The sequence below is a fragment of the Lolium rigidum genome, chromosome 3 (assembly GCF_022539505.1).
Source record: "Lolium rigidum isolate FL_2022 chromosome 3, APGP_CSIRO_Lrig_0.1, whole genome shotgun sequence".
Classification (NCBI taxonomy): domain Eukaryota; kingdom Viridiplantae; phylum Streptophyta; class Magnoliopsida; order Poales; family Poaceae; genus Lolium; species Lolium rigidum.
The window spans coordinates 398,554,742-398,564,940 of record NC_061510.1 but is presented as its reverse complement, the minus strand read 5'-3'; the positions used below and the strand labels follow the sequence as shown (position 1 = coordinate 398,564,940).

General features: G+C 49.1%; 1 protein-coding gene across 1 annotated transcript; it reads right to left on the bottom strand.

Annotated features, from left to right (window-relative positions):
* Positions 1-4,100: 4,100 nt before the first annotated feature.
* Positions 4,101-9,415, bottom strand: LOC124697738 (probable ubiquitin-conjugating enzyme E2 23). The gene is made up of 7 exons (XM_047230284.1): positions 8,359-9,415; positions 7,995-8,314; positions 6,749-6,871; positions 6,595-6,654; positions 6,290-6,544; positions 5,115-5,187; positions 4,101-4,801 (listed from the first exon to the last, which is right to left on the bottom strand). The coding sequence occupies exons 1-7, from the start codon at positions 9,413-9,415 to the stop codon at positions 4,101-4,103; spliced, it is 2,589 nt and encodes an 862-aa protein (XP_047086240.1).
* Positions 9,416-10,199: the final 784 nt, after the last annotated feature.

Genomic DNA, 10,199 nt, shown 5'->3' with positions numbered 1-10,199 from the left:
TCTTTCCGTGGCTGGCCACACCACCTACACACCGCACGCGGCAAGCACGGCTCGCGGCGGAACAACGTACCAACCTGGCACCTGGGACCACAGAATCCTCCTCCCCACTCGTCGTTATCCGGGGCTTCGGGTTCGTGGTGGTGGGACCCCCCCGCCTCACATAACAAAATTTTGCATCCGTTTTCTTTAGGAACTTTGAGGCAATTGCGTTAGCAAATTTTCGGTGGGTCAATACAGATGAACTTTCTTGCCTTGGCTTCAACCGTATGGCCACATTTTTTTTCGGGGGAACTCTATGATCATCACCATGGTTTTTGAGTCGCCGACTAATCGCCGAGTCGTTGTGGCGTGGCTGGGTCGCGCAGGCGACTTGACTCACGGAGCAAGTCGCGCCACGTCACTGGCTCAACGGCGACTTCCTGCGACTATACAGCGGCTCAGGAGGAGAGGCTCGAGCCGCCACCAGATTTCAGAGAGGAAGGGAGAGAAAGTGCAGAGCTCAAAAGGTCGCGAGGCCGACGGCGCTAGGAGGAAGGAGAGGGTCGCGCTGCGAGGCTGGCTGCCTCCGTCCCCCGCCGGTCGCCGCCGCTCCTCACCGGCGGCGTAGAGGCTGACAGCGCTAGGAGGAGGCCCGAGGACAGAGGCTAGCGGCGCTAGGAAGAGGCTCGAGGACAGAGAGGCTCGAGGCTGGCGCCTACGTTCAGATTCTAGGTTTTAGTGACGAGGGGGTAGGGTGGGAGCTGTTAGTTGGGCTGGGCTGGGCCTGGTAGGCCTGGGTGTGATAGATGACAGGCTGAATTCTGATTTTTGATTGCCAACTATGCCTAATTCTGCCCCTAAAAATCCAATTTAGGCCATGGCGACTTGGGGCGACTAATCAAGCCCTAGTCGCTGAGTCAAGTTACTAAGTCACGAGCCGCAGCCTCGACGACTTGACTTGACTCGGCGACTCAAAAACCATGATCATCAGAATAACATAAGTATATAACATAGGGAAACAGAGGCATATAACGGATCATTCGATGAAAATTGTCATAATTTTAGTTCAACACGAAACCTGAGCGATGGGGCTCGCCTCTCTGCTTTGAACGCCCGTTTGTCCGCTAGCACCCTACTGTGGTCAAGGTGCGCCGTCGGGATGAGAGACATCGTTGTGGCCGCATTGTCCGCCTCTATCGAACGTTGCTGGCACTCTAGCACCGTGACGTAGAGGTGGTTGCGCTCCCGTCGAGGGGCGGCAGGTGACGCTCCACCACCGTAGCTGCTTGTGGCTGATGGAATCTGCCGCACATGGAGGCGGCGCCAGATTACGGGTGTCACGGGGGCGTGGTAGCGCCAGCAATGGAGGTGACGAGCGGCGACGACAAATCAAGGACAAGCTCGCCTTGTGGTCGTTCGCCATCTTCTTCAGCCAGTGTGGCCTTTTCATTGCTGACGGTGGCGGTGGCAGCGGTGGTGTGCTGGTTTTTGCAATGGCGTGGACCGGGAGATGCCGACGCATGAGTTCAGGCGGTGTCGTAATGTTCAGCGACGACTTTGATAACCATACGGTGAGCTCGAATCGGCCATGGTGGTGACTTCATGGTCGTTGGGAAGGTTAATTTTTGAAAAACTTTGTCAATGTTGCATATTGTGTTGCGACTTGCATGTGTCAATTTTTTGTTGTGTCCGTATGGGCAAAGTGGTACAATAAGGTACAATAATTTATGTGTATATGCTACAAAGAGATTACTTCAATGTTATATACTCGTTCATATGCTACTAACGAGCCGCCGACCCCATGAACGAGCTCGTCTCCACCGTTCGTCGTGGTCGAAGTTGCGACTCTAGACAATGCATGTGTCCACGGTCCACCGACATCTTACCGTGTCGAGATGTTTGGCGGCAGCAGCACGCCCGCTGACTAGCTGCAGCGCTCGGCCAGCTCGCCGCGCTGGCTGATGTTCGGCCGGGCCTTGAGAGGTTTGGCAGCAGTAAGCACGTCGCCCTCGATGGCCCCAGCGCTCGCTGGCTGATACGCTGCTGCTGCTACCTAGTGCGTAGCAACAAAAGGTAGGAGGCATTCGTGCTAGCTCACCGCACGTATGTGCGCTACTACTGCGTAGAAAAATTAGTACTCTCTCTGATAAAATGGTGAGAATAGCATAAAACCACCACTTTGATGGTGAAATTTACCGTATACCATCAATTTACGTTTGTGGAACAAAAAACCACCACATTATGCCCAGTTTTTTGCGGAATGCGCTAAATGCTAATTAAACGTGAATTGACAAGGAATCTGAGGCTGAGGTGGCAGAATTTGGTGAGATGGACCGGGTCCCACATGTCAGGATAATAAAAAAAATTAGAAAGTGGTGGATACCACCCGACGCACATGACTTTATTCCCCGCCGACCACTACCACGTCTCCGGTACCGGCGAGTCGGCCGCCGCCGGCGCACTGCCTGGCCGCCGCGCCCGGGGACCGCCACCGCCTGGCCGCGCTCGGGGACCGCCACCGCCTGGCCGCGCTCGGGGATCGCCACCGCCTGGCCGTCGCTGCTGCGCCCGCTCCATGGCCGTGCCCGCCGCAGTGCCTGGCCGCCCTGGCTCCCAGCCCCTTCCGTCGCCACGCCCGAGCCCGAGGGCGCTACATCCTGAGACGTGGCGGAGGATCTCGCCCGCGGTGGGGGATCTCGTCCGTACTCGTCGGCAGCGGTGCGCGACGGAGCAACGGCTTCGTCGGCGACACGTGCCTCCCGTGGGTGGCGACGGCGTGAAAGTGGTACGCAACGGGGTGGCGTACGTACAAGGCGGCGGCAGCGCATGGCCGTGGAGTGAGGGGATGGCGGCGCGGGCGCTGCAGGGGCGGCGGCGCTGGTCGGGTTGGCGCGGGTGCTGCGGGGCGACGGCGGCGCGTGTGCTGCAGGGGGCGATGACGCTGGCCAGGCGCGGGAGCTACAGGGGCGGCGGCGCTGGTCGGGCATGGCGGCGCGGGTGCTGCGGGGCGACGGCGGCGCTGTACTGCAGGGGGACGGCGGCGCTGGCCTGGCACGGCGGCGCGGGCGCTACAGGGGACTGCGCGACGGCGGCGGCGCTGCTCCGGCACGGCGGTAGCGGGTGTTCACGGGAGGAGTTTCCCCAATTTTATGCCATTATGGTTTTTTTTATTTTTAATGTGGACTGACACGTGGGTCCTCTATCCAAATCAGCAAGCTACTGCATGGTGTTGCCACCTCAGCCCTGACTAGTGGGCCTGACCTACCAAATTTCCCTGTCAATTCGCGTTAAATTCACGATTAGTGACTTTTGCTAAAAACCAAGCAAAATGTGGTGGTTTTTTGTTCCGCGAACGTAAAGTGGTGGTGTTCGGTAAATTTCACCATCAAAGTGGTGGTTTTATGCTATTCACTCGATAAAATGTGTCTAGATATATTTATCAGAGGAGTAACATGAGTAACATGTTTTACGCTGTAAGTTAGCTATCACTTTTTTCAAGGGGTATTCAATCTAGCTAGTCGTGCTTTGCGAGTATTTGAAATTTCGTACTACAATACATTCTCCTTTACCAACAGTTTATGCTTTCCTATTATCGCACAATGTTAAAAATGGTTTGACCTTAATATATAATCAATGGTTAAACATGTATATCGTAAAAATACTGGTGTAGGTACTTTTGCAGATGTTGGTTGATTATTTTAATGGTTGCTTGTTATTGGTACTAATTTTTAAGCCTGTAGTTTGGCATATATAATATATCTTACTTTTCTTTGGCTGCTTTCAAAAAAAAGTAAAGTTGGGCGATATAAGAATAAAGAGTTTGAAGACCTGAAAGTTTTATCCGTTTCTTTTAAACTTAATTTTGTATAATTGCTGGAAATAGGTTATGTATATCTACCACGTACTATTTGCTACTATAAATATATCATGGTATAGATTGTTAAAAAATATACGGTGGGTCTCATCCAATACCCACTATAACCCCACAATAAAATGCAAACTGCAATACTTTTTGTTAACAATATTGTTGTTCCAGCTAGCTGAAGATATATCCTATAAGAGACTATGGGGTTGTGCCTAGGATTGCAAGCGGCATCCGCATAGGGCCAAAAAAACATTATCTAGCTCTGGTCGCAATCTTCGGCGCCAGTCGTGAGAAAGCTCAGGTTGCAATCTTCGGCACCAATCTCTTTGAACATGGTCATGAGCCTCGGTACCAAATTGGCAAGCGTGATCCTAAACCCGGTCGAGCATAGTAACTCCATGCTCCCATGATCGGTAGCCACACGTCCATGTAAGTACGCTTGGCATGTCTCGAGCACGTACCTCCCGCATCGGCAGAAGTGATCCTTGACAAACTTCTCAAAACCTTTTGGCGGCTGGCTCAACAGGTGGAGCGCAGTTCGGAGAGTGAGCAAGAAGGCCTTCTCGCTATAGGGCAGCGCATTGCGGTGGCCCTCCGACGTGTCAACCAGCTGCTCATAGCCAGCTTCGTTGTAGTAGGGCTGGTCGTTGAGAACCAGAGCTTGTAGGGAGACAACGATCTGGAGTAGGCTTGACATTCCCGGTGACCACACCTCAGTGCCCTCGCCACCGAAGGTATTCAACAAGTTAAGGCACACTCTACCACACTCGTAAAGGTTGGGATTTAGTCGTAGGCCAAAGGAGTGGTAGTACACCTGCGGAGGCTCGGCTGGGTAGGACGGTGGTAACTGCATATCGAAGAAGAAAAGCCCATTGTGGTATGGTGTCCCTCTAGCGCCCACCATAACTGTCCGGAGTAAGTCCATGCGGTCCTCGAACGCCTGCACGTAGATGGTGTCTGCATACGTAGCAACATATTGATATGTCAATTTCATCCAATTAAGTAATTATAACAACATATAAACTCCATGTCAAAATAAATAGTACTCCTAAATAAGGAGAAGTATTTTAGATGGATATATGATGCTGTAGATATGGTATTGTAAACGGTTATGGTTTTGCTTTATAAATTAGGTCATAGTTTGTAAATTTTCACTTGAGAAAAGAAAACTAGTACTGTAACATTTTTTAGATGAGAGGATGCAATTATGGTTTTCTACGATTTTGAACGTTGCATGCAAAGGGCACGCTCGGGCTAAGGTTATATGTACCTGGTAAGCTGTTCTCCAGTATTTTCCACTCCTTCTGCAACATCGTGACCCACTTCTTTCCGTATTTGCTGCCCTGCAAGTTCATTCGACAAAAGAAAGAGCATTGGTCAACGCAGTTTAATTTGTTCAACTAACCATTGGATTTTAAACCAGCCTCTCATTCGATGTACTACTGTAGTTTCTTGAACCTACATGAAGCAACGTCATACATACTACTCCCTCCATATCGGTTTATTAGGGTAATACACACTTTGAGAAAACTTCAACCATTAATTTGGTCAGAAATTATAAGTAATATGCCACAAAAATTATATGATCGGAAACCTCTTTTGAATATGAATCCAATGAATAATTTTCATTGCATATATTGTCCAAATACGTATTACCCTAATACTAGATGTCTTTGACACAGTCATAAGTACTATGTGGTTGATTATCTAAATTATTGATAGATACAATGGACTATGTAGGGAACTATATAGTACAAAAATCTACTCCCTCTGATTTATATTATTTGACGCTAATATAGATGTATCTAGACATATCTTAGTTGTAGATACATCTATTTTAGTATCATGTAATATGGATCGGAGGAAGTACTATTTATGGTAGATCAGATGTTGTATTTACAACAAGAATATTTAAAAGATAAAGGTGTATATCTCTCGGACCAACTATTGTATGGCGAATAACGCTACATTTTTTTACAAAAAACTGAAATAATATGGGCATGTAGGGGGTGAAACCATGAAACTATCAGTAAGTGGGGCTAAATTAACATAGCTTAACCAAAAAAAGGTACATATCAGCGGGCGCTCCATATTTCTGGGTATATAAGATAGAAGCTAAATTAAAAAAACAGCCTCACATTAAGGATTACTCTATAGAGTTTTTTTTAACGGTTATCTTCAAGAGTTGGGAACTCGGAATAGCTCATACACACGTGAGCTAGAGATAGCCATATTTTACCAAAAAAAAATCCAAACTATTAGTTGGTATTCCCTTAATTGTTCTGGCATTTTTTTATTCATTGTTGTGAAAACCTATAGAAAAATGTTTCTTGTCTTTTGTAGTATAAGCTGGATGCACACAGGGTTTTGGCTTATACTATTTAAAAATAAGAGAGATTTCGACCGTGCATAATGTGAGAGTATAAGGGGAAAAGGAGAGTATACCTGCTCCTTGGTGTCAAGGTAAATGTGATCGGCCGGTGGGCTCGGCACTATATCAAAACGTGGGAACTTAGAAGGATCATCATCTCGAGTGGCATATGTGGCCTTAATCACCACCAGATCTTCTGCAGAGTCGTCCTCCCCGTCACTTGCATTGCTTCTTGTCACTACAGCAAAGCCGCCCTCAGTCAGAGTGCTACCAACGTTAGGCTCTTCGTGACTAGCTATAGTTACAGCATGCTCGGTCACTTCCACATTCTGCGTGGTTGTAGCAGACCATCTAATTCATTCATGGAACCGTCACTGGCTTCTTCAATCATGCCCCCTTCGATGGTTCTAGCATCTGCTGGATTATCTTGTTGATTTTCCTGCAATTGGAAATATTGCCACATCATTGTTCAGGTTATGCATGTTAAGGTGCATGATGCATGCAATAATGTTTCTATTGGAGTGGATAGGTACCGTATTAGCAGCACACAATTCTTCTGTAGCATCAACGGCGCCCTCCTCCGCCCAGTCGCCCATTTTAGCCAGCAGTTGTGTGTAGTCTTCCTTGTTGGCGATACTGATCTCATGGGGCAATACCTGAAACATCATATGCAAAGCAATTGTTTTTTTTCCGATAAAGGGCGCTTTCATTACTTTAGAAAAGTATTACACCCGGCCTCTGCATAACACGATGCACACAGCCGCACACACACAAGTACCACTCTGTTACAAGAACTGAATAAAACAAGAAAAAAAGAACACCCTCCTATGGCGCGGGAGGCTCTATCCGTAGATTACGCCGCCAACCATGTTGGGAAAAAATATCCTTCGCCACATCCTCCAATCGTGTAGATACCTCCATAAAGAGGTCGCGACTCTCTACTCGTTGTAGCAAAGACCACGAACGGAGCAAAGCGGTGGACCGGTATATAACCTGCAAACAAGATGAGTTAATATCATGGAAAATCTTGTCATTTCTACATAGCCATAGCGACCAAATAATGGCAATCGCCCCCACCCGAATAAAAGTTTTGAACCTATGCTCCACCCCATTGAGCCAGCTGCCAAAAAGATGCGCAACGCTCCGAGGTGGGTACAAGGTAGAACCTATTTGGGTTATTGACCATATAGATCTCACAAATTGACATTGGAAAAAAAGGTGATTGATAGTCTCATCGTGAAGACAAAAAACACACCTTTTACTACCTTGCCAACTACGTTTCACAAGATTGTCCTTAGTAAGGATAACCCCTCTACGAAGATACCAGGTAAAGACCTTCGTCTTTAATGGAATCTTCATGGACCAGATTTTTTTATTATTTACAACTGGCGTATCGGATTGAATCAACGCTTTATACATAGAATCAACAGAGAATTTAGCACTCTCTTTTAGATTCCAGCGAACCACATCAGACCCATGCGTCAACTGGACCCTCTCGAGTCGTTGAAGCAACGCATTCCAGGATGCAAGCCTGGGCCCTATAAGGTCACGTCTGAATGACATCTCCAATGGTGAATTTTGCATCACCGTTGCAATGGTATCAGATTTGTGGCGTACAGAGAGATAAGAGGACTAAGTTGTCCCTTTGTGGTGGGCTGGAGGAAAGTAACATGTAGTTCCTCCGTTCCATATTAGTTCTCGTCATTTAGATGATCCGAATCCGCGACCGACAACTAATATGCAACGGAGGAAGTAATGCATATGGCGATGTATGCATACCGTTGACGTACTGCAATCCCCCCACTTCACTTGGACGTGGCCGTCATGAAGGTCAACAACATGTCCAACCCATGAAAGATCGTCGGGGGCGCTCTTGTCATGTGCCAGTGGTGTACCTCCGGTGATGTCTGACAAGAGACGAACGACTACGTCTCCGTAGAATACAGAGTGGTCAGGGTCCGTGCCCAGATCATACACACTCACTGTGTCGTCGCATTGGACCTCCCAGTTGTCAGGGTGCAGCCACGACACGTCTACCGTGTGGTCTTTGGAATTTGAACTCCGTACGACGCCGACGCGCCTTGCCGTCGATCCACTATGTGTAGCAACACCATGTTGTCATCTCCGGCGCCGGTGGTGCCATCGATTATGTCATCGGTACAAGCATTGTCGACGACGTACTGCCCTGGGAAAAACCTATGCTCGTTCATGTAGCTGGAGGGGGCGAGGGACGTCGATCGTGCTCCATGTTGCCGCGTGCCGTCTTGCCACAACACGTCGATGGTGGTGCGAGTTCTGTAGACAGCCATGGTGGTGGGATGTTGTTGGTCATCCGGGTGGTGATTGTCAGGAAGAGACACGGAAGCGTCGGTAAGAAAGACACGGTCACCTAAACCCCAGCTGCAATCGGGCGCCGAGCAGAAAAATGTTAGGCTGTCAGGACTCTGGTAGGCCGGAGGAGCGAGCTCAAGGACGAGCTGCTCGTTGGTGCCGTGTTGCGCGGACGCGATCCAGTACACATAGACGCCGGCCATCTCCACGTTGACCACCGTGCCTACTTCGCGGTCTGGCTTCCAGTGGCCCTTTAGCCACCGCGCCTCCTCGAAGATGGCCGCCGAGTCGCCGGTGACGACACGCCTCCTAGGGTAGAATATGGTGTTCATCTGGGGACGGTAAAAAGCTTCTGGATTCTCCGATCTTAGGTCCGTGGACTCGACGTCGCTGACCCTGCAGACAGCGCCGTCGTCGAACATGACATCGGCGTCGAGGGACACCTCCACCACCCGGCCCAGCCACGCCCCGGACACGACGTAGTCGCCCAGGCTGAGCGCCCTGACGCGCCGCACGCCGGAGGGCGACACGCCCCTGATGATTTTCTTCGCTTTGCCGCGGTCGTTTAGGTGGGCGAGGTCCAGAACGGTGGTGACGCCGGTGACGACGCCGATCTGCCCACCGACGTCGGACGCGGACACGACGATCTGGCCGACATGGAGAGCGCTCCTGTCAAGGATCTTGAGGTCGACGGACTCCCTCGCCAGGGAGCCGTCGAGGCGGACCAACAGGAGCGCGTCGGCGTCCTGAAACACCAGGCCGCGGTAGACGGGGCCGCTACCACGCACCGCTCGGAAACTCAGTAGGTCTAGCCAATAAAGTTGAACATATGCAGCAGCGGCCTTCTCGTCGGCAACGGCGACGTCCATCTTATTCTTATTAGGCTTTTTTTTTCTCGATCGAAGTCCGAAGATCAAGTTCTTCCTGATCCAAAGCCGGCGTGTGTATGGAGCTAGCTAGCCGTCGCTAGATATAACTAGGTGATCTTACTTATGTGTTGGAGTTCGAGTCTAGGTAGGGTTACATACACATATTTGGAGTTGGAGTCTATGTAGGATTAGAGTTTTTTTCCGACTAAGCGAGCTTTTATTGAGTGTCTAATCATCACCTAGATGATTTTCCAAGTCGCCTTAAGTCAGATTTTTATTTTCCCTATTTTGGGGTTTTGTCCAGTTTAGTTCTGGACCAAATCTGGCATTTCATTCCACCGGGGCCATGAAATTAAATTACCATGCAGAAGAGCATAACGTTGCAAATAACGGTGGCCTCATGCTATCTGTACCTGCCAGTGCATGGTAATTTGATTTCATGCTATCTCTCCGGAAGCAACACTTAAAAGCATGTATCTATCTAGATAGGATCTGCAATGCAGCCGCAACAATGCTGGTGTCCGTCGTTGCCTATCCATGGTCCTCTGACCTCTAGGAACCATTAGCTAGACGGTGAATAGCAAAGGTTATCAAGCCTCGCTCTTATACAAGAAATCAACTAAAAAATTCAGTCCACCAGAAAAATTGAGGAATTTTGTTTGTCATTCTATATATGATATGACAGATGAAGTAGACTAGATATACAAGAATGTATTTAAAATAGGAAAGGTGTAGCGACATGTGCCATGCAATGGAGTCTGTTACAAAACCGCGTAAATAAAAG

Excerpts from the sequence above, each read along its gene's own strand:
- LOC124697738 (XM_047230284.1), bottom strand. The coding sequence starts at position 9,415 with ATGGACGTCGCCGTTGCCGACGAGAAGGCCGCTGCTGCATATGTTCAA. Across the intron at positions 8,315-8,358 it reads TTGTACCGATGACATAATCG|ATAGTGGATCGACGGCAAGG; the intron begins ATGGCACCACCG and ends GTGTTGCTACAC. Across the intron at positions 5,188-6,289 it reads ACCTTGACACCAAGGAGCAG|GGCAGCAAATACGGAAAGAA; the intron begins GTATACTCTCCT and ends ATGAACTTGCAG.